Genomic DNA, 26,144 nt, shown 5'->3' with positions numbered 1-26,144 from the left:
TCTTCTTAGATAAAGTAACCTCAAAGTCTCTAGGCATGTCTATGGCACAGTTTTGAGAAGCAGATGCACTGCACTGAGCTGCACTGGAACCATTATAACTCCGATATCTGGCCCACAGTACAGTTATCAGCATTGCAGGGGATCCAGATAGAAATTACCTGGTTGTAATCTCTTTTAGATTCAAGAAGGTTTAAAGCAGGCCAGTCTCCTCACTGATTGCTCCTATACTTTTAGATCCCTGGCTTTCCAAAGCAAAGCTCTGTCGAGCAGCAGGCCCACTACAGCTTTTGAAAATGATGGCTACAGTATTAACCAGCACACCAGGGCATCTGCAACATCCCCTCAGAAAGTCCCAAAGGCCCTCCATGCTGTTTATATCCAGCTGATGGAGCAGTTGGATATGGTTCAGCTTCCACTCCCAAAAGTTTTGCCACTTTGGCCTGCCTGCATCCTGCACAAGCAAGGTCATCCCCAAGAAACTGCCTCCACTGCCTTCTCACAATTGTGAATCCAATTTCTTTATTGTCCCGTGTCACCGCAGCTACTGCATTGACAGACATTTTCTTTGCCTAATAAATTCCAACTTAAAAATGGTAGTGACACACTGTAAAAAGAGTAAATGACACATAAAAGTTCTGTACAGCACTACAGATCATTATTATTTCATTCCAGTCCCAAGCCTTAAAACTTTACACAATAACCACTCAGGAAGCAGGCCAGAATCTGAAAGCAACAAAACACTTCAGACACAACGGACACTGGAGAGAGGCAGGGAGGCAGCTTCAGAAAAAAAATAAATTTTGGTTGAACAATGCAAGCCCTGTCCAAAGATCCAGCTTGCTGCACATGCTGTACAGCCCGTTCTCTGATTCTGCTCTCAGCAAACAGCTCTCCCCTGGCAGCCTGCCCTGCACAGTCCCAGCTCAGCTCCCAGGACACAGTCCTCCTGCCACTGTCACCAGGGGATGTGCTTCTCCTGCATGAGCTCCTTCCTGACTCTGACTGGTTCTGTGAACAGCCAATATTTTTTGCCTCTTTTTTTCCATCTTCTGCAGCTAAGGTCGTAGCTATCCACACAGCTGAGTCTGCTTCCTCCAGGATAGTGCCACAGATGGAATGGTTGTGAAAAGACCTGTCCACTCTTCTTGCTGTTCATGTCAGAAGACACAGTCTGTACTACAGTCGATTTCACTGTGACAAATGACATTTCTGAAGATGGCTACTTAGCAATCTTTCACTTTGCTTCCTTACCCTAACACTGGGTAAGCAGGTTTAAGAAAGAACGAGAACTGTGGAAGGGCTTAAGACAAGAATTTGAAATACATCTTCTGTAGAACTTTCACACTATAATTTGGTTGGACTGAGCGTAAAAAAAAAACTCCAACCCAGATCCTGAGTTAGACTTAAGAAGGATCTTTATAGGGCATAGGGGATACTGAGAAACTAATTCGTATTTAACAACAGATACCACCCAGCCACAGTAGACTTTCCTAGGACTGCCAGTCTGTTTTTTGCACAAACCACAGAAAAGCTGGGTCAAGGTTTGTTTGTAAAGTTTATACATACCATCCAGAAGGGCACACAGCTTTTGAAACTTAATGACTCAAGCAGCATTTCAAGCACGAAGAACTAGGGGTGTTCTTCACTGTTGGATTATATCTCTTAAGAGCTACGCACAAACTATTCTTAAATCAGAACAGCTATTTTTCATTTTGCTGAGACACCACTAACACAACTAGAAGACCATACAGAAACCATGGCTCTTTTTATTGTCCATCAGAATAATAGTCAAGTTACAGTATTACCTGGATGGATTTTGGAGCTGTCATGCTGTAGGCAGTGGGCAGTACATAAAATGTGTTAGAAGCTTCCTTCAAGCAGAGATTTGTAACTGGTCTTTGCCTTAAATAAAGGCCTCAAATGTTTTTCTTCATGGAGAATAATTTACCACGAGAACTTTTGGGGCAGCCACTTATCCTGTTCTTCATTGAGCTCTGGGGCATGACTCATTTCTCATTTGGCAATACCTCCATCTTCATAAAAACAATAGCTACTGTATCCTTAAAAGGGCAGCTAATAATCACACCTTCGTTCTGTGCTCACAAGCAATTGCTAATTCCATACATATTATATATATCCAAAGTCTCTTGATCCAAGGCTTCTCTGAACACAAATCTGTGTTCAGAGACACAGGAAGGAAGGAAGCCAATGTAAAACTCACTGGCTAAGGCACTGTGGCATTGACTTGCTGACTGCTCATGAGAAATTAACATGCTGGTTACTGACTTGTCCTTACTAATGAGAAGTTTGCAGGCAATTTGTTCCCAGCTCCTGCAGCTTCTCACAGCATGAGGAAGGCAGCAGCAGCCTCCTCCTGCAGAGCACAGCACCCTGTGCACCTTGCCCTTCAGAAGATGATTAGAAGGCTGGAGAATCATAGAATCATAGAATTGGCTGGGTTGGAAGGGACCTCAGAGATCACCAAGTCCAACCCTTGAACCACCATTGCGGTTGCTAGACTATGGCACTGAGTGCCACATCCAGTCTCTTTTTAAATATCTCCAGGGACGGAGAATCCACTACTTCCCTGGGCAGCCCATTCCAATGCTTGATCACTCTCTCCGTAAAGAAATTCTTTCTAATATCTAACCTAAACTTCCCCTGGCACAACTTAAGACCATGCCCTCTTGTCTTGTTGAAAGTCGTCTGGCAAAAGAGACCAACCCCCACCTGGCTACCCCCTCCTTTCAGGGAGTTGTAGAGAGCGATGAGGTCTCCCCTGAGCCGCCTCTTCTTCAGGCTGAATGGTGAGAAGAGAACCTCTCCTATGAAGACAGCCTGAGAGAGTTGGGGTTGTTCAGCCTAGAGAAGGCCCTGAAAAGACCTTATAGCAGCCTTCCAGTTCCTGAAGGGGCCTATGGGAAAACTGGGGAGGGGCTTTTCACAAGGGCATGTTGTGGAAGAACAAGAAGTGGTTTTAAACTGGAAGAGGGTACATTTAGATTGGATATTAGGAAGAAATTCTTTACTGTGAGGGTGGTGAAACACTGGCACAGATTGCCCAGGGAAGTTTTGGCTACAGCCTCCCTGGAAGTGTTCAAGGCCAGGTTGGATGGGGCTTTGAGCATCCTGGTCTAGTGGGAGTCAACCCTGCCCACACAGGGGAGCTGAACTAGATTATCTTGAATCAGACACACAATCATCCAAGTTGGAAAGGACCTCTGAGATCATCAAGTCCAGCCCTTGATCCACTGCCACTGTGGTTACCAGACCATGGCACTGAGTGCCATATTCATCAACTCTTGAAAGCCTCCAGGGACACAGAATCCACCACATCCCTGGGCAGCCCATACCAATCCCTGATCACCCTCTCTGTAAAGAATTTTTTCCTAATATCCAACCTAAACCTCCCCTGGCAGAGCCTAAGTCCATGCCCTCTTGTCTTACTGATGGCTGCCTGGGAGAAGAGACCGACCCCCCCTGGCTACCCCCTCCTTTCAGGGAGCTGTAGAGAGTGATGAGGCCTCCCCTGAGCCTCCTCTTCTCCAGTCTAAGGTCCCTTCCAACCCAAACCTTTCTATGAAAGATAGGACAGGACCCCAGAGCCCCCACCATGGCTTCTGTGCTGGGTGGCAAGACCTGCTGGGAAATGAGCTGCAAGCCTGCATCTCCTGCTGGAGATGACCAAGCACCCCCTCACTCCAGTCCCCTGCAGCCACCTGTACCACAACCTGGGGCTTTCCTAGGGACTCTGTCCTGCCCCCAGGCTGCCTCTGCTTCCACCCAGCTCCACTTCTGCAGTTCAAAGTGATTTAGCAGGCTTTCAAGATAAAAGTATTTGAAATGCAATAATTAGCACTTAAAACTGAAAAGGCTTGGTGCCCTCCACATTGCTGCTTCCTTTACTTGTGATTTTGCTTGGATGACATGTTTTGGTTACCAGAATAATTATGCATTTCAGTCCTATCCTGCAGTAGTATCCTAACATTTACAGTTAATTTTCTCTACTATATGGAGAGCACTTAATCGAGGTTTTTAATCTTCAGATTATACAATAAATGAACTGAAAGTCCCAAGGAATAGTTTGTTTTATCAGTTCTGCAGTTTATTTCATCTCTACATAGTCAGAACACCCCACATTTCAGCTACAAACTTATGAAAATGGAAGTGTAGCTTGAAACATTATACATTTTTGGTACCAGAGTAAGACTGATTAATGAATACAAATCAGCAAGTAATCATTTATTCATATACATATTTAATTAAGCCAACTGAATAAGTTTTCCTATTAATGGTATTGGTAATTGCATCAGTACTTGTAATTGTACTGATAATAAGGAATCTCTGTAGAGCAATGATTCTGTTTTGGTCTTACTAGGTGCCCCCCAAACTGGTCAGACTGTAGATTGTTGCAGAACAACCTCCTCACCCTTTAAGAAACCCCATACAAATTCAAGAAGCAACTACGGTCCCTAAAAAGAGATCAACTGTACTGAGAAAGCTTAAGGCATCTGCTTCCTCATACCAACTCCACATCTCTGAGATTTGTCTCAGGGGAGTGGGAGAAAAGCTGGCAATGATTTCATTAGGAGTAAATTCAAGTAAACAAGGGTACATACCTTTAAAATACAGCAACACTGAATTAGCCTGCATCATCTGGGCTGGAACACTAACAAATCAGATTTCAGGCTGCACAGTCAATGCTGTGAGCAGGATAATGGAGACTATTGGGTAAGTGTAGATTTAATCCCAGAAAAGCACCATAACTGTAACCCCCACTGTATGAAAAAGGACCCTGCTGTTGCTGTGGGTAGCATGAGAGTGCTCTGGGTGATTGCTCCCCACCAGGACACAGGCTGACCCACAGTCTATTACCACTTGCATGGGCCCATATACATCAGCTCACCAGGTTCGAACTGTTTTGTTACTAACAAACTGGCCATGAGGACCATCAGCATCAGAAGGCAAAAGGGCCAAATAAACCGGGGTCTCAGCCCCTTCATCTGGTGATTTAGTGGCCTGAGGACCTGCCATGTCTGTTCTCACCCATCCAGGACAGCAGGCATTGAGAAGGATGTGGTCACCCTTTCTATTCTCATTCAACATCCGGGCTTGAATCCTGGACAAGACTGTGACACCAATTTTGGACACCCCATAGGCAGTATTTGGCCATCCCTCTTTCTCATGCACACTTTTCTTGGTATCTTCCACAAACTTGGTCATGAGTTCCACTAACTCATCTTCAGTGATTGTGTCGCTGCGAAACTTTTGCTGTAGATCTCGGCTGCAGCCACCTAGAGCTGAGCTACTCACCATACTAGAGACATTCACCACTCTACCTGGTAAAAAAGAATAAAGACTGATTACTTTTACACACATTAAACAAGTCCAGACACTCAAACGGGCTTGCTCTACAGTTATGTATTCACTACTTAGGTCAATACTTGTAGGTTATTTTGTGGGGGCTGTTCTGCAGAGCTTCTGGAAGATCACAGCTAACTCAATGTCAAGTTTTTCTAGTGAATTCCACTACAGAGTGTAATTCAAGATGTGAACCTGCAAAAGCTCTCTACTGAACTTCAGGTGTGCTTCCAGGAAATAGCCCATCACAATCTATAGGCACATTAATAGTAGTGACTGGTTTTCTCAGTAATGGAAGCCAGACTTTACTCTCAAAGTTCTGATGGAAAACATTCTCACTTAAACAGCTTGAGTAAAGTACCGTGAGAATGCATCTCAAAAGTGAGAATAATACACAACAACAGAAGCAATCTAGTTCTTAATGCAGCCAGACCATCAGCTTGTTTACAAAACACCTGAAGATTTACAAGTTCCATCATGCAAAACTGCAGTAGCTATTTTTACCCCAGGGCTTCAGTAGAGGCATGAGTCAGCTGACTCAGTAATTCACTCATCTTCCCCAAAATGATGTTACACTGATTCCCTCTATCATGCTAGTTCCCAGCCACTCAGGTGATGAACTAGGGAATGAATATAAGGATTTAAATCTTAAAAGCTACAGAATTCATCCTTTCTTTTAACAACTTTATTAAAACATTTGTCCTTCACTGTTAGTACAAGACAAATAAATTTCAATTTTGGCACTGTTTACTCCCCACCTTCCAGTCCACCAAATTAATTTACTCAGTCCTCTCCTTCCTCCCTAGAGACTAACAGTTCCCATATTCTCTGTCGTCTACTTGATTTCTTTTCTCTTACGGGCCTAGATGTACTTAAATGTTAGTATAGACTACACTTAATTTACAGTAGTAAGCACTTATCCAAATATCAATGAAAACATCTAGTGATCACAAGTCTTGACAAAGAATCAGTTTTAAAAAAACCCTTAGATTTGACGTGGGTATTGGATCCAAATATGCCCCTTTCAAATTATCTGTGATATAACAGTAGCATTCCAGGGCACTTTCAGTGCTCCCAGGTTTCAAGAACAGAAGCATTCTGTGCAGGACAGTCATCCAGCAAACACACAGTATCTGTATGTTGCTGACATCTATTATCAATGCATCTTTCTTCTTTGGTTCTAGCCTCCTCCATTCTATTTACCATTTTTGGTACAATGTTTTCTTCCAGTTTCTCCAAACATCACCAAATCAGAGAAACTTAATGTACACCTTCCAGTGCCATTGATAACTACATCACTAGATACTTTCACATACAGCAAAGGCTGTGATCTAGATAGAAACACATCAACAGCCTGGTGAGAAGGTTTCTTCAACAGTAGCAAGAACAGGTATGTCATGTCAAACTCAGCTGAAACACTGCTTTTAAGTACTTATTTCAGTTGTATCATCAACGTGTCCTTTCTGAAGCAGTAACAATTTAAGCATGCAGATAACATGGACAGAATACTTCATGTCTTCTTGAAGGCACCCCAAGAATTCCTCTTCAGTCCATAACAGAAGAATATGACCAGCTTGAAAGTAGATATAAATATATACTGCAGAGATTTTGGGGGTCAGTAAAGGCCCGCTGTTCTCTTACCAAAAGTACAGCAAGGTACACTCCTGAGGACCAAAGCCTATATAAAACTATTTATCACCTTATTACATTACACTTACCATAAGGCTTCACAAGAGGCAACAACTCTGTGCAAACATTTCTGGTTCCAAAAAAGTTTGTCTTCAGTGTAACCTCTGCTTGGACTGCAAATGGAGTTGTGTCATGAACTTCTCATAAGAGGTGGGAGAGAGGGAGAAAAAATAAAATTAAATTTGTAGTCCTGTTTGAAAGGAAGTTACCAAACTACTAAACCCTGAAATTTATCTTAGTTTATATATACATATATATATGTGTGTGTGTGTATATATGTGTATACATACATAAATAAAATTAGGAAACAGACATATTATAAGTTAAAATAAAGATAAGGGTGACACTGGAATTAAGAAACTGGAATGGTCTCCCAGGGGAAGTGTTGGATTACCCAGCTTTGGAAAGTTTTAAGTCTCAGCTCGACAGGGTGCTGAAACATATAATATAAACAATAACAGTACCAGGGTTGGACTAGATGATGCTTGAGGACCCTTCCAACCTGATCACTAACACTCACATTCCCATTAATGATAAGACCCAGTTCTGCAATATTATATTAATAATGAGCTAATTATGTTTTCCCCACTTCTTAGTTGAAGGTTTTAGCTTTGCCCCAGGAAAGCCAGCTGCATCATCCTCTAGTTATTTGCCAACACATGGGCCATTTGTCTTTCTGCCTTGCACATGGAAGAGACAAGGAAAGGCTGTTCTCACAGGGTGTACTGCCCAGCCTGCCCACTGACCTTCCTATACTTAACTCACACCCAGAGCTCAGTCTGGGCTGCCCCTATCACATATGCACAGTAAACTCCAAGGTGCCTTTTAAATGCACAGCACAACATTGTCCTGACATCTCAGGGGAGAAGGCAGAGGGGGAATCAGAAGGGAAGATCCTAAATCTAAGATGCTGCCACTGAAAATGTAAAAGTTAAGACTAACATCCTGGTACTAACATCCAACAAGATGACAGACAACTGCTTCTATATCCTAACCCTTGTGCTGTCATGTCTTGGGTTCTTAGCTGGGACTTGAAATCAAAGCAGTGCCAAATTGCAAAAAAACACCCTAAAAGCTTCTATAATGAAGGCATGGGTAAGATTTGGTGCCATCTGAGAAAACTAACAAACAAAAAACAAACTCAACTAACCCCAAACCTGACAACTACTTACACCATAAATCACATCCTGAATTGGCAGGTTGTGCTAACAGAAGCAAGAGTGGGAATAAATACCTAGGAAAGGGAGCCAACTCAGGTAAGCATAAGCAGAAATGGAACGAAACAGCAGTGGTATGATTTCATTAGCCAGAACTGACAGCTTGCCACCACGAACTGTATGGTATGATATGCCACCAGCTGACAATTTGGCTCAGCAATAAGCCATATGCTGTGTGTGCTCCACTTTGAGGGAGAAGAAAGAGTCAAATACACAGCATTCCTTCTCTTCCACTACAAGCTTTATCTCTGCAGTGATGAAGGCCATCTACATACATGAGGCAGGTCTTCACCTGTCTCCATGGCCTAGACCTATATAAATTCAAAACCGAGATCAGTAACAGGTCACTTACTATTTAATGTAGTTGTGTTTTTATGACAAAACATATCTTTACTGGTTGACTTATTCATACTCTAAAGCAACGGGCACTGATAGCACCAAGTTTTGCAAATCACTTGCATTTAAATCTGAGTCACAAAGCCAGACTGTGACCCATTGCAAAAGTATGACAGTAGGATAAAGAAAGGAATGGAAAAACCTACACAACTTCAAACTCCTGCATCCATACCCACTTTGTAACTAAGTGGCTTCCCTGCACTCTAAAACCCAGCCATTTGTCTAACAAGATACACTAATTGTAACATCTGAATAGATGTACCCTCCCTTGATTTAACCAAGCCTGACTAGAATGATTGTTCCCACAGAAGTTCATCCAGAAGGCAGCCCCCAGGCAGATAATAATTTCATCCATGAGCAGTTTTTGCTCAGCTAAGGACTTTGCTGGACTATCTGTAGTGCAGCACAAAAACCTGAACAACAATTCAATTTAATGGTAAATCCAATCTTTGACAGCCAGCAATAACACACAGTACTACAATAAAGAAAGGAAAACAAATTCTGAAATGCTAGCAGAAACTTGGCAAGGCAAAAAAACAATCTTGGGTAGAAATGCCAGCATTAGGAGCAAGAATTAAAGCCCAAATACAAGATAAGCATCACAGCAAGTTCCTCACAGGTGTTGATCCCTCCAGCCTCTTTGCTAGACACTCACAACAATTACAACTGGCTCCTCTATCACTTTTCTTAATTTTATGACCTACTACTGACTCATAGTAAATTCTCAGCTTGAAAAAAGTCTAGGCTAAAAATCCAGAAGCAACTTCTGACTAATAATTAAAAAAAAAAAAAAAAATCTATGATGTTGTTAAAGGAAGTAGCAGGACTTCCACTGGTCATGCTATGTTACCTGTTATGTTTAGTAGCTCCAAAACAGCTAATTTCAGATCTCTTACAGATGAGCTCTAGAAAATCTTGCTGCAGCAGTTTGAGGAGTTTTTCTTTCATTTGCCCAGGTACTCACCTTGACAGGGGCTACAGCTGCTGAAAAGTCAGCTGTACATTAGTTACTGTAGCTGCAGGCTCACTTGCTCAAACTCACTGTCACTAGCAGGTTGAACTAAGTCCCTATTTATGAATGAAGAAACACTGCTCTGCACACCTGCAGGCTTTATGAATAATCAGCATAGACAGAGATACACTCTTTTAACTGTTGCTGCAAGGTTTAGCCCCCATCTATCTTGAGCACACCCTGAAGCTCAGGCAATTGTATTAAGAGTTGCCTCCTATTAAGCTGATTTTGGATACAAGCAATCTTCCCGCAAAGTAGCATGCAAAATACACAGGGAATGGACTTCAGAACGTGATCGCTACACTTCAAGAGTAGCTCCATCTTTAGCAGCAGGTGATGTTTGATCTATACTACCTGACAGGCCTCCTTAACTCCTGTTATCAGCAGATTATAGTCAGCACAACACTGTGCTTGAACAGCTATATGTCCTAACTGGAGATCAGGTAAAGAGATTTAAAAAAAAAAAAATAAAAATATATATACCAAGAAAATACAGTAAAATCAAGTTTATAATGGCAGGGAAATAACTAATAGTCATACTTGTGATTCGCTCTATCTGGAGCTAACATGATTCTCAACATTTTATAAAGACCTAGAAGGAGAATGCACTCTTTTACACTACAATTGTTGTGTCTTCACTCACTTCGTATCCACTAGACAATGAAAGGGTTAGATTCTTGCTTAGCACAGCAAAATTTAGGTTAACTGTTCTGTAGGTACCTTAATGGCCCCCAAAAGTTAAAGGTAATTAAAGATGACAAAATCACCCAGGGCCAAAGTTTTTGGTGGTTTTTTTTGTTTTGTTTTGTTTTTTTAAATCAACTGCAATGCCTGAAAAGGTAATGCATGGAAGAAAGTAAAAGACAGGAAAAGAAGACAGAAAACACAGAACCCTGAGGAAGATGGCGGATATTCACATAGATATTAGACTCCCATGGGTGTGGTGAAACTCATGATCACTGAGGCAACAAACAGCTCTGCTCAAGTGTACTGCATGCCTTCACTGAGGCAATAAACTGAACTCTGCTCAAGTGTACTGCATGCCTAAAGTGGTTTTGTGTGTGATGCAAATAAAATACTCCTAGGAAGAATCTTTACATGCACAGTTAGGCCAACAGATGATAGAGGAAGAGCCATGTCACACTGCTCTCTTCATCATGCTTAAGGTAGGAAGAAGGTAGGCAGCCTTCCCAGTCAAAAGAGCAGCTTGCCCCTGGCACAGATAGTGTCATATAAGAACTCTATAAAATCCTTGAATCTACTATCATTCTCCACATAGTCCTATGTGCTACAAAGCTATCCCAGACAGCCCAATTCCTACCTTTGAAAGCAATTCCTGCATTGTTAACCAGCACATTCAGTCCTCCATATTTCTCCTTGAGGAAGTCCCGGAGAGTTCGGATGCTCTGCAGATCATCGATGTCCAGCTGATGGAAGAAGGCGTGCAGCCCTTCCTCCTGAAGCTTTGCCACTGCCTCCTGGCCACGGCCTGGGTCTCGGGCTGTCAGGTAGACATCCCCTGGGAACTGCTTGCATAGAGCTCGCACAATTGCAAATCCAATCCCTTTGTTGGACCCGGTCACCACAGCCACTGGCACGTTGGACATTGTGCTCTCTGAATGTATGCCACAGTGACAAAAACTGCAAACGGCAAAGAAAAAGATTTTCACGCTTGGCTGAATACAAATGAGTATCTGTAAAAGGACGGAAGTGTTTTTTATTCCTATTTAGAATTCCACTTTGAATTACACAAAGCTACATCAAAGCGCACGCCAACTGCAACTTGCTAAAGCAGCACGAGGCATTCACAGAGAAATGCATTTGGTGTTAATGCTTTGGAGAAAGTTCAAGCAGTGACTGGGTAAAAAAAAAAGAAAGAAAAAAAAGAAAAATAAAGTTAGTCGATGATTAATCTTTACTACTAAATTAGCTTTTGTTGGGAGTAAGCTCTTCCACACATACACCTCACTGGAATACCACATACTTCTTTCAAGGACATTTGATTAGTTCACTTCAAGCACTGATGCAGGGCAAAGCTGAGAAACTAGGGTTAGAAGAGAGGGGAGGAGTGGCTTGATTTTCAAGTGCCAGGCCAAGGGTCCAATTCTAGGGTTTTAGGAATAGTGGATGTCAGACTGACTACAGACACTGTTTCTCCTGTTCAACACACCAGCCAGCTCTGGATACAAAGCCTGCTTGCCATTTTTCTCACACGCACAGTGAATTTCACCCGTAAAAGCGAGTTTAAAGCGCTGTGTTCACTTTAGACCTATCTGCCATTTCTTTTCCAAAGTAACTCATAACAACACACAAGCGGGCACCTGGCAAGGGTGAAATCTTAACCACCTCCTCAAAGCACGCCCATCCAGGGCCAGAAGCCACCCTGTCTGGTTCTCCATCAAAGTCCCATCCCGCTGCGAAGCCAGCACAGGTCACCACCTCCTCAGGACCGCTCTTCTTCCCAACAGGAACCCAAATCAAACCCTCGAGCCACCACGAACCCCGCCTCCCCAGGACACCGACTCCCCGCGGAGAGGCGTCCGCTACGCGCCCCACGGCGGGACTGGGACGGAGGAGCTGTGCGGCGAGCCTGGAAGAGCAGCCGGCACACCTCCACCCACCTCCTGCTCCGCCTGCCTTCCCCCTCGCTCCTCAGCTCTGCGCGGCGATGAGAAGGTGACGAGCGGGCCGCCAGCCACGGACGCACACACCGACAGAGAGAGGCAGAGAAGCGAACGCACGTAAGATGGCGGCGGGAGAGCTCCGCCCCCTGCAGCGAGCAGGGGCCGTGGGGGTAGGGAGGGACGGCGGCGGTGGGTGAGGCGGTCCCTGGTATCCCTGGGGCGGGTAGGGGGTTGTGTCTCCATCACTTCCCTCTTCCCCGTTGCGATTTCAGCCCACGAGGGAGCCGGACACACTCTGGGGCTGCCGAGGGGTGGCCGCGGTGCGCTTCTCGGTCTCCACTGCTCGAAGAGGCGCGGGGGCCCGGCGCGTCCCCAGCGGTGTTCGGTGCGCTCGGGCCGCGCGGGATTTTTCCTGTCAGAGCAGGAAGCGGGGAGAGGCCTGGCCTTTTAATAAAAATGCTAAAAATAGTTACTCTTTATTATTTTAGGCAAAAACCTGTTTCTTGGTATGAAGAAAAGCAGAGGCCGGGCAGGTCGCAGGAGAAGAAGAAAGCACTGGAAGGGCTGTATGGATGGAGGTACTATCCCTGAAAGTACAGCTAAACCGTAAAATAACCCGTTGTTTATCAAGGTGTCATTTTATGGTGCATATTCATCAAACACCTTTATGCTTTGAAAATAGTATTTGTGTTAGCTTTTCCTGCGCAAATACTGTAGCATTAATTTGCAGCCCCAACTGTGAGCTCACTTTCTGGCTAATGGCAAGTACCACATTATTCTTAAATTCCTTGACCTTTGAATATGCTGAATAAATCTGACAATTCTAAAAGTTCCCAGTGCCCAGACACTCACAGCTTCATAGGTTAGTTCCAGGAGAGCTGGCTTTTCCTATTCTATTATGCTAAACTAAAATTTTCAAAATCAGTTTTTCTGACTATACAGTAAAAATTCTCATTATACTTTATTTTCTAATGGAGAGCTATTTTATATAATCTGCCACCCTCCTTTTTTTTTTTATTTTTAGTCAACTGCAGTCACAAGCTGGAATACATTAAACTTAAGAAGTGGCTGAAAGACAGAGGATTTGAAGACACTAATTTAAGGCCAGCAGAGTTTTGGGGTAATGTTTTAATTATATCTTGGTGGTACAAATTTATGATGCTTTTAAGACTGTTAGATTCCTGCTTTTGTTTTGAATCACACACCTGGCTGGCATCAGGAATAAAGCCAGTTACTGTTAGTTTTTTAAGGTCTTCTGGGAAGTGCGCGTGACTGTCATTTAACATAAACAAGCAGATATGAATACCTGAAGTAGTGTAAACTGTTTCTTATATAAAGATGATCTCGTGTAAAACTTGTGTCTGAAAATACTCTGGTATGCTGCAAAACATGAACACCTATGCTGAATTCCTTATAGAAAGCAAGTTTTTAATTGTTATTTGTACAATTTTAAAGAAGAAAATAATATCTCATTAAGTTTCATTAAGTATTGAAACTTAACCTTGTTATAATTTCATCTTTTTTTTTTTTCCCCATGTGAGTTCAGCAGATCTAGTGATACAGATAAGTAAATAACTTTAGAGCTTGGATTCACTTAGGTCTGCTTACAGTAAAGGTATACACTTGTATTTTTTCTGTTGAAGTAATTGAAGAACATAATTCTTCTGAAGGATGTTTCAAACATTTGTGCAGTATTAGAGAGCATAGTATGAATCAGAGAAGGATATTATGAGTGGAAATGGTAAAGTTTAATTAAAACTTTGAAACAAGGAACCAGCAGCCAGTCATAAAAGCTGTTTAAAGAAAAAAAATCTGAGGAAAAGAAGTTGAGTAGAATTGGATGCTAGAGCTGGATAGCAAGTTTTGCAGGGGATGCAGGAGAAGGGTTTTCACAGGGAAAGTAAAAAAACAATCAAAGGACAAAGAAATGAGGTATATATGTGGGACAATCCATAATTGGCTTTTATGTTTTGTAAGAGATAACGTGTTCTTTTAAAGCTTTTCCTTGATGGTGTTTGTTTATTGAAGCTTATCATAGTCTCCTGTATTTTACATATATTCATGCATTTAACTCCTTGTTCCTGTTTCAGATACAGGAAGAGGACTGATGACAACAAAAGCACTTCAGGTTAGTAACGTTGATTCTCATGCAAGAGCTTGTCAGGTTCTTTTGAGATGAGTCTTCTGCAAAGCTCAGAGTTCTGGACAAGGAATTCACAGTTCTTGTTGTAAAGGTAATTTCTGGCCTAATACCAGAATTTGCAGTGATGGTATGTCTCTAAGATGGTGTCCTGTGTATCATGAGGACATTGTTGGATGAAGACATGCCTGTACTCCTTTAGAAAGATTCAATATGTTATCTCATGTTTCAGGTTAAGGCAATCAGTGGCTAACTGAAACCAGGAAGAGCTGGCCTCTTTCCTCCTGTGTGCCTTCTCCCTCAGCCACTGGCTCCCACAGCTTCCTTTGCACCTTCTGTAGCAGTCTTCCCCACTTGTGTGATAAGTTGCAACAGGAAGTTAAACTAACAGAAAACTCCTTTTGAGAAAAATTAATAACTTTGATAGTTTTGCTCTTTGAAATCTCCTACCTTGGTCATACCAGAGCTGCTACAATGGAAGGAATGCATATTAGGAGGGGATCGTAGAATCATGGATGGAGGCTTTAAGCAGCACTTGGCTTTATATTACCTTAGTCATAATGGGAAACCACAACTTTAACCTCACTTTTACAGTATCCTTCTTTTTTTGTAGACCAGCTAGTAGAAACAGAATTTCTCTGACATTCTCAGCAGAGAAGGGGAATGATAGAAAAAGTGTCTTGCCTGTCACATGTTGGCAGAGAATGGCTGAACTCTGACTGACAAGTGCCTCACAGGAAGTAGGCTTGTTGGAGAAGTTTCCTAATGGGTATGAGATTAGCATATCAAATAGTGTGGAAGCAGACCAAGAACCTTTTGCAAAATGTGGAGTATAGCAAGTGGAGGAGTCATGTACAGAGAGCAGTGTATGTTCTTGTGCTGGCTCAGGGGCAGAGCCAGTAGTTGAAGCCAATGGCTCAGGTTATCCACAGTGCTGGGAGTCTGCAGTAATGAAAGCTGGACTCAGCTGGACTTGTGCAAGACAGGGAAACTGAAGAGAGGAATGGAGAGGGAAGTGTATTGACTTGATTCATGTCCTCTCCCTACAGGCATGGATGCACATAGCTCAAGCCAGGCATGAAAGCTAATTTGCACACACAGCAGCTTGTCAAACAAGGGCAGGATAGACATGACCTAAAATACTCCTAGTCTATACTGCTATATTGATAGAAGTTAAGGTATTTGTTCGATCCAATCTAAAATATATCTCAGTACAAAGAAAGTGAGTAGCCAGGCACCAGACTTCATGTGAACAGCTACGATACTGAAGGTGACAGTTCCTACTGGCTGCAATTGTCCTACTTTCCTGGACTTAGACTATCTTAAAGGCATGACAGTTTTCATCAAGTTCAACATCCCACCTGCTTCCTGACATTAGTGTTCCCTGGGGAATGTCAGGGATGTTCAGAAATTGCATAGTAGACGAGTCATTTACACTTTACCTTTAGGATTCTTTGTGTGTGATGGTTTTTTTTTCCTCTCTTAAAGGCAGGGGATCTGATTATTTCATTGCCTGAGAAATGCTTACTCACCACAGACACTGTCCTTAGTAGCTACTTGGGAGAATACATTATGAAGTAAGTGAAAAGTGACACTTCATGGCAAGCTGGCCTTTACTGTGGGTTGCTCATTAGTAGGAGAATAATCTCAAGTGGTGGTAGGACTTTAAACTTTGAGGCTGAGTTGTCTCTAGAACCAGCTTGGAGCTAAACGCCAGTTGTGGTTTATTGGGAATTTGTGAATATGCTTCTGTAGGAGAAGGAAGATAAAATGGGGTTGCAAAGTAGTCATATGAACATGGCATTTTATAAAATTCAGAGCAAAACCCCTTGCTGGACATCAAATCCTTGTTATGTATCCTAAAAAAAAACCCCCATCCTGCCCAAAACCCCAAAACAACCCAAGAAATGAGTCTGAGGTTGTTACTACAAACTGGTTTTTATAGCCCCTTTGAAATCATCAAAAGGGATTTGAGATGAAATACAAAGAAGTTTTAAATAGAAGCTATTTATAACACTGAAGAGAACTAGAAGAGATATAAAATACTGCATCCATTTCCTGTCTTACTTCTGTGTATCTGCTATGTTGGTATTTTTATGTTGTGTTCTACTAGATGGAAGCCTCCTGTATCTCCTTTGGTAGCACTGTGCACATTTTTAATAGCAGAGAAGCATGCTGGTGAGAAGTCTCTGTGGAAGTCGTATCTGGATGTGTTACCCAAGGCATACACTTGTCCTGTTTGTATGGAGCATGATGTAGTCAGCCTGCTTCCAGAACCACTCAGAAAGAAGGCTCAGGAGCAGAGAACAACAGTCCACGAGTTGTACACATCTTCCAAGGCTTTTTTCTCTTCCCTGCAGCCTTTGTTTGCTGAGAACACAGGAACTATTTTTAACTACAGTGCTCTAGAGTGGGCTTGGTGCACTATTAATACCAGGACAATATACATGAAACATTCACAGAGGAAGTGTTTTTCTTTTGAGCCAGATGTTTATGCATTGGCACCATATTTAGATTTGCTAAACCACAGTCCAAATGTTCAGGTAAGAAACTAAAAATAGATCACTTAGTTTCTGTGTGAATGTACTGTGTCAATACAGTATGCATTTATACGATGGATTAAACGTGTCTGGAGAGATCTCACAGTGGGGAAATTGTCCATTTAGGTCATATGCAGGCCCAATGTCCAGGGTATATACCCTGGACCTTGATATAAAGCCAAAGGCAGCTGAATAAAGATGATTGGAATGCTTAAGTTTATGTAGCAAAACAAAGGTACAGGGAGAGTCCACAATGGTTGGGTTAGATTTGTGTTTGGGATATCCACTGGGAAGAGCCACTTGTAAATATAATCCTACTCTGCTCTCCTGACAAGCTCAGCTCCTGAGAACGAATCTTGAGTTGCATGGTCTCTGAATTACTTCATCTTCTACAGAAGATGGGCAGCCATAGGAAAGTGTATAGAGCAGTTCCACCTCTCAGAGTCAGGGCCTTTGTGCCAAAATGGAGCTGCGATAGCATAGAAGTGGCCAACTCTGCACAAACTATCTTTAGTTGCAGATTTGGGGTCTCTTTATTAAGTCTACAGGGTGGGTGGCACATTGTTTTGATGTTTTCCTTCCTTATACTAGAATTTACACAGTAATGTTGGTATAGAATCATCCAATTCAGACATCTGTAACACTATCTTGTTTTGTTTCAGTGTTAAGATAAGTATTTAATGCTCTTGTGTTTTAATATTCAAGATCTTGATTCCCTTTTCACCCTGTCTTCCTTCTGAGATTAAAAACTTCTGTTTTTAACTCTTCAAAGGTAAAGGCTGCATTTAATGACCAGAGAAGAAGCTATGAGATTTGGACAAATTCACAATGCAAAAAGTATGAAGAAGTATTTATCTGCTATGGGCCCCATGATAATCAGAAACTGCTACTAGAATATGGATTTGTTGCCGTTGATAACCCACACAGCAGTGTTTATGTCTCATCAGGTTGGATTTATAGATTGTCTTGATATTGTAAGGTACAATATAAGAGAGGAAGGCATCTGGGCATATTAATACTGTCTGCCTTCAACAGGACATATAGGTATAAAGGGATAACTAAAGGATATTGAAGAAGTTAACTTCCAGAGATACACACAGTGTACAGTAAGCACAATGTTTATTGGGGCATTATATTTTTTTCTTAGTACCATCAAAATATTTGTATTTATTTCCAAGTTTAATACTACTTCAAACTGCATAGAATTCAATTACTTGAGTTTTATAATTGAAAGTGTTCTTTGGTAAATTTTCCTTTTGTAAAATTACATTTCTTAATACAATGTATATAGAGCCTCCAAGTGGATGTCTTAGATTCTACCCTTGACTTATGGATTTAAATCCTGATCCTTGCAAACTGAAGTTGGTGAAAGTGTATCTTCATTTTGAGGCAGGATTTCCATTATAAGGATACAATCTTGTAGATTGCTGATAACTTTTGAGAAGGACATTTTTGGTTAAGTTCACCAAATTGTAGCAGGTTTTGGTCTTTGTCCTGTAGCTACTTGAAATGTATAGTTGAAATGTCATTTCAGAATAAAGATTTTTGGTTTCTTCTACATAACATTTATTTAAACATCTAAAATGTGCTTTTATGCAGATACTCTCCTCAAGTATTTTACACCACTGGACAAGCAGAGACATGCAAAAATTTCCATTCTAAAGGATCATGGTTTCTTAGAGTAGGTATTGGAAGTTTTTTGTTTCCCTGTGACCTTTCATTTCAGTTTTATGAGTCAGACTTTTTCTTCTAGTATCAAAATCCAGCATAAAAAGATTTGGTTTTTTTTACCAAATTAATTTACTTGCTCTTTATGAGAAAATGTAGAAGTGGTAAACACCAATATCAAAGACTGAGATAGATTTTAAGGTCCAAGCTTTCTCAGCTGTGGATAGCAGCACAGGAGGGGAGTAAAGGAGTCCTGTAGTTCTGGAGACTGAATCTTCCTGTACTGACACTTGCTGGGAGGAAAGCTATTGTGCTGTAAAAGGTCACCTATATTTTCTGCATTTCATCTCTTCTGAATTTTTAGAAACCTGACCTTTGGATGGGATGGACCATCTTGGAGACTCCTCACAGCCCTCAAGCTGTTAAGTCTTGGAGCAGATGAATTGTAAGTTTTAGCAGTTTTTGAATACCTAGGCAAAGTGGTGTACTGTTTGCCTTCATTTGCTCTTTGCTGACTGTGTGTGAGATACCAGGGCAATGGTTTTGGATGTCCTGTGTCCATCTCATTGACTCTGGGTGAGAATTGAAAGAGGAAAGGCAGAGAATGCTATATAATGTGAAGAAGAAATTGCATATTTGCTGCTTTTCTCTCTTGCTTTTTTGTATTAAACGGTAGACATTTCCCATTGTTTTCCTTTTCTATTTTGAGAACCAGATATTACTTCAAGGTTCAGTCTCCAGACCTTTTTTCCTGGTGGTTTTTTTGTTCTTTTTTTTGTTTCTTTGTTTTAATGAGATTTTAAATGCTCTCAACCTTGCTTGATTTCTTTAAAGCATGTGTTCCACAGATTGCTTCTGAAATTGTAGGACCAAATAAGCTGAAATTCATCTCCAGTGACTTTCAGCTCAGTTTTGATTATTTGTTCCCAATGTCAAAGTTACCTTGAACAGCATTAATAGAAAATGATTACCTGGGCTTTGCTTGTAATAGTAAATTAAAAAAAAAAAAAAGTTTTATTTTGTTCAAAAATATTTATGAAGCTTTGAAGGTTCATTGTTGAGTGAAATAAGTTGACTATAAGAACTAAAAATAAAATTTCCATGGTACTGGCTTCAAGCCCATGAAATGTGTCATTATGTCAGCTGAAGTTTAGCAGAAGACATGCTGGTAAGTTCTGAGTGAATAACTTTTACTCCTCACTGGTGCTGCTGAAGTTGGTGGCAGCATGGCAGAGGAGACCAGAAGCATGGGTTTAAGTGCAGGCTGTAGCTTTGGCTGCAAGGGGTGGAGGACTGGTTGTGCTGCTCCAGACCATTAACTCTCTCTTCTCTTTTGCTTGCCTTATCAGTCTCATATCTGAGTGCTCTGTGTCTTTGTCATGTATGCTGACCCTACTTGCCTTATGCTAGGGATGTTATTGTTAGCATAACCACACGTTTACTGTTCAGTTGGGAAATACAGCAAATGATTGTGTGTTGTTCAAACATTTTTGTTCTAGTACTTGCTGGAGGAGAACGCTGCTTGGTGATGTAATTTCAGCCAGAAATGAACAACAGACTTTGAGTGTAACAGAAAAAATATGCCATTTTTTAATAGAGGAGACACAGCATGTCCTTCTCCAGGTAATTTGACTGGAAGAACAAGGTAGCCCAGATTCCTTTCTCTCGTAGCATAAATGCAGAGCAGTGTTATTTTCTGTAATGAGAACAGAGTGAAGTAGGGAGTTGACTGTGCTGGAATGGTCCAGGATTTGGGTCCAGAGTGACTATAGTGGCTTCAGCAAAGAAAGGAACAATGTTACAAAGCTTATACAAAGCCATGTAAACAGGTGAAAAGTGCTTAAGCTTTATCTGCCTATAGTATCAATGTGTTTGTTGAAGCTACCTCTTAAAAGGAAATGCAGGCTTGTATGAGTTGGGCACATGAGATTTGTCAGAGGTGCCACAAGTGCCTTGTTGCAGAAAGTGAAGGTTGTGTTCATAAAGCATCAAGCCAAATGAGCTACTGCTATCAACCAGTGTCCTGTGAGGGAGGTCTGTGCTCATAGGAAAAAAATCTGTCCTTCCTTTCTGAATTTTGACAAACATGTATTTAATGTCAAGTTGGGTAGCTCTCATGGAAAAGGGTTATTAAAACCACACTTCTGCAAAAGAGACATATATGTATAGATGAATCTGGTCTTGAGCAACATCTTGAGGATAGTATGAACTTAGCATCAGGTAAACTTTTCCTTTCCTCTCCTTCTTTTTGATCTGCTTCCTGTTCATGTGATTTTTTTTTCTTCCCCTCCCCTCACCCTGACCCACCCTTTTTTTGTGTTTTATTTTACTATTGCTATTTCTCTTGTGGAAGATTAAAAGAAAATACTATTTTGACATAATTCATGGAATCCCTACCACAGATGAGCTTTCCACAAATTTTGTGTTCATGTCCTACATTAAATAAATTATTATATAGTAATTTCATGCCATTTATATAATCTTCAGATTTCCCAGTTGAAAAGGAATAAAGAGAACCTCAAAAACCAGCTGGCTTTAGTAGAAGCACTTCGCTTGGAAGATCTGAAGATACTGCAAAAATCAGCTGAGATTCTTTGCAATATGAATATCTCAACAGCTTGACCCATCTGGAGCTGTGATAGCTGTGGTTGATTGCATCTCATGTGCCATGGATATGCCTTGCTCAACTATTTTAATGGACGTGAGCAGCAAAGAATAATGTGAAAAGTGATCAGAATATGACTGGTTTTGTTCACATTGTCACACAGGACCCTGAGTCTTACTTAGCCATTTACTTAGTTATTTGCTTCTTTCATGCTTCTTCAATAGCATGAAAGGTTTGCCCAAATGGTGGGGGTCAGCACAGGTAGGTTTCATCACACCTCATCCAAAGTACAGCTGCTGTAACCAGAACAGCTTTTGGGGTAATTTGTGCAGCCCTAGGGTTCTGTGCTTCAGCAATCCTAGACTTTGTAGCTGCATGTGTTGCCTTTGAGTATCAGTTCCACCTAGGAACCTGAGTTTGAGCTCCCCATGTAGTTACAAGAAGAGGGAGACTTCTTCAAAGGGCATTTCAGGGCAGGACCCTTATTTAAGATCTATGAACTTCATTTATAATAGTGGTTGTATTGTGATTATTTTCCGTTTTGTGGGCTTCGCATTTCATAGCATTTTTTAAGAACTGTGTTTTTAAAGTATTTATTTTTGTAAATGTATTGGATCATTTTCTACAAGACCTCTATTTTTTTAAAAAATGAATTTGTAAAATTACATCATTCTAACTAATGGTGTAATTTAAAGAAAAAAACACAAGTGAGGACTGTTAAATATTCAAGCCCAAATGTACTTTCAGACTTTCTCTAATACTTTGAAAACAATAAAGTTATTGTGTAAACTTGCTAGAATTTGAGTATTCTAGGATTTTTCTCCTCTTCTTTTTTACATTGGTCTATTTGAGAAAGGAAATGTCTTGATACCTGGAGCTCTGAGAAGGGCTTTTCCTTCTAGAAAAGTGTGCTGCCTTATGTTCAAAAGGCTGGGGTAATTTCTGTTGCTCAGTTTCCAAACCCAAAATATTTTGGTTTTGAGGTGCCATCTATATAACCATTTCCTAGGATTAGGAAATTCTGAAAATAAGCTATTTTCTGCCTTATTTCATACACTGAGACTCTTACATACTCTCGGGCTTTCTGTATTGTTCCTACAGACATGATGTGTGTAGTCACTTGTTGTTTCATAGCAAAGGGCAGAATGAATGGGTTGGGAGAGGATCGTAAGAGCTTTCTGGAGCTCTGGAAAAGTATATTTTTTACATCCTTTGGGTCAGCTTAATTAAATAAACTGAGGTTTTAACCCCTGCCAAGTCACTTGGTACTGTATTTTATACTCTGGTCAGTCCTATTCTGAAGTGCCTACTGGGATGAGATGTCTGGATTTGGGAATGCAGTCTCTACTAATGTCACTGAGGTCAAGTCTCATCAGCTCCCTAGGGTCCTTCTCTGCCACTGATCCTGGCTACAGCAGAGACAGGGGAGCTGAGACTCTGCTGCTGTGACTGTTGCCCTTTCACGTGGGTTAGGTCTGCAAAAAGGTCTACAGGAGTGATGGATGACATGAAGTAGGTGGGTGGTGATGGAGCAGTCACAGTGCAGAGAAGTAAGGGCTTCCAAAGAAAGCTCAGATTCAAAGCAGTGTGGTAACAAATCTGCTGGGGTTAAATAAGGAACATGGATACAAAAGTTGACAGGGGTGCAGAGCACATGCCCTTAGAAAAGACAGTTACCAGACAGACAACTTTGGTCTTACATAGATCCCTGGTAGCAAAATACTTGAAGGCTGGGTGGCTATTGATGGTTAAATATTGTATGTGCTTGACCTGTGCTTGCCCTTTGAAGATCTTGGTGGACACTGTGGGAAGCAGGGTGCTGATTTAGAGGGAACCTTGCTTTGAACATGTCCTGCAGTTTTGAAGATTACAGTTGAACTGATGGACCTCTTACTTTCTTTCAATAAAACCTTTTTCATTTTGTAAGAACAGACGTGTTTCTCATTTTGTAAGTTTATAATGAGATGAGGTTTATAATCTCATGTTTATAATGAGATTTTTCTTTATTTTCTTTTTCTGGAGTTGGTTATTTTAATAACAACTGCTGTATGATTGTCACGGTTTAACACTGTCCCGGCAATTAAACCAAAGGACAGATGCTCTCTATTAATCCCCCTTTCATCCCAGATAAAGAAAGGAGAGAGAATAAGGGAGAGAGACTTTTGGGTTGGAAACTAAACTACACAACTTTAATGAAATAGTAGTCATAAATAGGAAAAATTACTAAATATATACAAATATACAGGAAAATTGATCCTATGTTCCTCCGCTCTCCTCCCCCAATAACTCTCACGTCACCACTGAGGCTGCAGGGCAGCCCTGGGAAAGTCCAGGCTGGACTCCTGGAGTCGGCAGCAGTCGGGAACTGGAGGCAGGAACACACAGATATGGGCTGGCACGGATCAGGACCACAGGCAGAGGAATGGATGGAATCCTCACAGGATGCCGAAGCAAACAGGGACAGGTGAAGAAGGGGAAGCAGGAAGGAGTTTGACCCTCATGATCCCTCAAATTTATACTGAGTATGACATACATGGGATGGAATACTCTGGTCAATTTTGTCCGTTCCTCCCCAAAGGAAGGTTGCAGGTTTGACCTCTTTACTCCTTTTCTCCTTCCGGAGGGCAAAATGTTCCTCAGAGCTGAGCAGTGTCCTTGGCTCTGCACACCAGTCTCTGGCTGTAACTATAAACATCGAGTGTTATCAGTCCTAGAAGCAGACACTGTCTGAGAAACTTGCTGTTAATTTCAGCAGGTGCAGCTACTTGCAAGAGACTTAGCTGAAAGCAAAAGTACAAGACACAAAATTGCCTTTATCCTGTCCCAAATCAGGACAATGATATGTCTTGCAAGATGGATAGTAGCCTGGAAAAAGGTCATTTTCTCCAGCATTGTGCTATAGACTGCAAATTTATGCCAGGTGGTTTGAATGCAGGCTCTACTTCTGCAACTCCTGTGCTCCCTGCAGGGAATGTGACAGTGCAGGATGCAGTGCATTCTGAATTGCTTGTCTGTCTCCTGCATGGAAGCAGAGCAGTGAGCCCTCAGCTTTACCTGAAGCACTGAAGCACATGCTCTGAAAAGACCTAAATGTTTCACGTAAAGGCAAAATCCTGCCTGAATAAACTATGGAATTGGAACTATGGCATTTGTAACACACTTGGATAACAATGGATTTTTAACAGGAATAACCAGTGTAACACAGGTCATGATTCATCATTTATGTATATATATGTGCCTAGTCAGCAGAAGCTTAAATTCCTTTCTGAATCAAACCTAAGCTGTGCAGGACAGGGCATCCTAAGCTGGGCTAAGAGCTAGGGTGCCTGAAGAAGTTAAGAGGCTTATCAGCTGTCTTACAGAATGCTAACTGAAGTTCTCAAAGAGTGAAGATGTTTAATCTCAGCCTCTACTTTAACTAGAGTCCTGTTAAACTGCAAACATCTTAATCACTTAGCTTTAGTGTTGTGCTATTAACACTTTGCTCAGGCTCTCTGATAGTCTAAGAAGGGATTTAGCCAGGATCTAAGGGATCTTAGTGTGGAAACAACACATCTCCTTCTGTATAAATGTCCTTTCAGATTTTATCTGCAAATCACAGCAATAGTAGTAATAAACCCCAGCTTTTTACCATTAAGAACATGAACGTCATATAGACCATGACAATAAGCTAGATTCTCTTCTAGCTTGTGCAAAAGAGTGCTAAAATAGGTCTGCGTTTTGTGACTGCAGTGAAGACATGGCTTGGGCATGTGTAATGAGAGAAGCTTTATTTCTTGTCATAAGAGTGGGAGACAGAAATAGCATAACTTGATTTTTTTTTCTTTTTCAGTGGAGGGAGTGCAGTCTGAAGTCACTGAAAAATTATAAACATGAAGCCTCATGACAGTATCTTTCCGGTGTCAATTTATGTAAATACAGCATGGATTTTCTTTGATCTTCTACAGAGTGGCTTCTAGTTTACAGTTTTCTTCAGCTGTAATGTGTGGAGATCATTCATCATTGCTAAGAGCCTTTAGACCTGTCCATTTCAGGACAAGATAAGGGAGCATCAACTCTCATACCCTTATGATTAAAGCTTTTAGGTACACTATGAAAACATATCAAAGGTGGCATTCCCAAAGAAAGAGCTTTAATAAATTATGTTTCCCAGAGTATATAGTCCCTCCCCACCTAGAAGGTAAATAATACCTCCAAAAATGCCACTGTTTGGCATACTTTGAAGTGTTTTTTTGCACTCAGTGCATCTCTGAGTACAGAAATGAAAACAATTAATTCTAGGACAGAGGGAAATTGTCTCTAAAGAAAGTTATGAAGGTTTTTACGCAATAAATGCTAAAGTGGTTAAAAGATTTACAAAATTTCCCTCAGTTTGGACTAGCAATTGGTTTTGAACTATGTGGAATTAATAGATTTTATTTCAGCACAAAGGCAGGAAAATCACAGCTCAGTGACTGAATTCAACTGGAAGTACTTGATTTTATTCCTGTCTGTAGCAAAGCTTCGGTGGCATCAGTCTAATACAGGTTGAAGTGAAAAGAAAAAGCACATTCTTAATTCATTCTACTGAAGTCTTTAGTGAATTCCTATAATTCCGAAACTGAATTTTAGAATGCACTGCAATGAGCTATATCCAGTGGAAAAGCAAAGATATTCAGCGAACTCCGAACTATACTGTGTAAACCTAGTGTAAAACCAGTGCAATCTCTGTGTTGTCCACTAGATGACGCAACTGTACTACAGAGAGATGAGAAATTACAGTAAATTCACACGATAATGTACTCTTATTTACTTTATTATATTTTTAATAGTAAAAGATGCTGTCTTCAATGATAGAGCATGTTTGGTATTACAGTTATAGTCGAAAATGTGTTTTTCTTTCTGATGGTTTT

General features: G+C 41.1%; 2 protein-coding genes across 4 annotated transcripts; one reads left to right on the top strand and one right to left on the bottom strand.

Moving 5' to 3' along the window:
- Positions 1-4,600: 4,600 nt before the first annotated feature.
- On the bottom strand, positions 4,601-12,581 carry LOC103531032 (carbonyl reductase [NADPH] 1). The gene is made up of 4 exons (XM_030469002.1): positions 12,297-12,581; positions 10,997-11,316; positions 7,080-7,187; positions 4,601-5,339 (listed from the first exon to the last, which is right to left on the bottom strand). The coding sequence occupies exons 2-4, from the start codon at positions 11,280-11,282 to the stop codon at positions 4,903-4,905; spliced, it is 831 nt and encodes a 276-aa protein (XP_030324862.1). The 5' UTR covers positions 11,283-11,316; positions 12,297-12,581; the 3' UTR covers positions 4,601-4,902.
- SETD4 (SET domain containing 4) lies at positions 12,357-21,891 on the top strand. Of its 3 annotated transcripts, none has more exons than XM_030468999.1 (11): positions 12,357-12,416; positions 12,788-12,877; positions 13,324-13,419; positions 14,390-14,427; positions 15,928-16,016; positions 16,553-16,982; positions 17,752-17,926; positions 18,579-18,660; positions 19,012-19,092; positions 20,147-20,270; positions 21,135-21,891. In XM_030468999.1, the coding sequence occupies exons 2-11, from the start codon at positions 12,808-12,810 to the stop codon at positions 21,267-21,269; spliced, it is 1,320 nt and encodes a 439-aa protein (XP_030324859.1). In that variant the 5' UTR covers positions 12,357-12,416; positions 12,788-12,807; the 3' UTR covers positions 21,270-21,891. The 3 variants fall into 3 exon arrangements, with proteins under 3 accessions (XP_030324859.1, XP_030324861.1, XP_030324860.1); XM_030469000.1 differs by lacking the exon at positions 12,357-12,416 and adding an exon at positions 12,650-12,684; XM_030469001.1 differs by lacking the exons at positions 19,012-19,092; positions 20,147-20,270; positions 21,135-21,891 and adding an exon at positions 18,015-18,085 and having other exon boundaries at positions 18,579-18,627.
- Positions 21,892-26,144: the final 4,253 nt, after the last annotated feature.

Source organism: Calypte anna, chromosome 1 (genome assembly GCF_003957555.1).
Source record: "Calypte anna isolate BGI_N300 chromosome 1, bCalAnn1_v1.p, whole genome shotgun sequence".
Classification (NCBI taxonomy): Eukaryota; Metazoa; Chordata; class Aves; order Apodiformes; family Trochilidae; genus Calypte; species Calypte anna.
The sequence above is the reverse complement of the archived record's forward strand: the minus strand, read 5'-3'. Positions and strand labels throughout refer to the sequence as shown.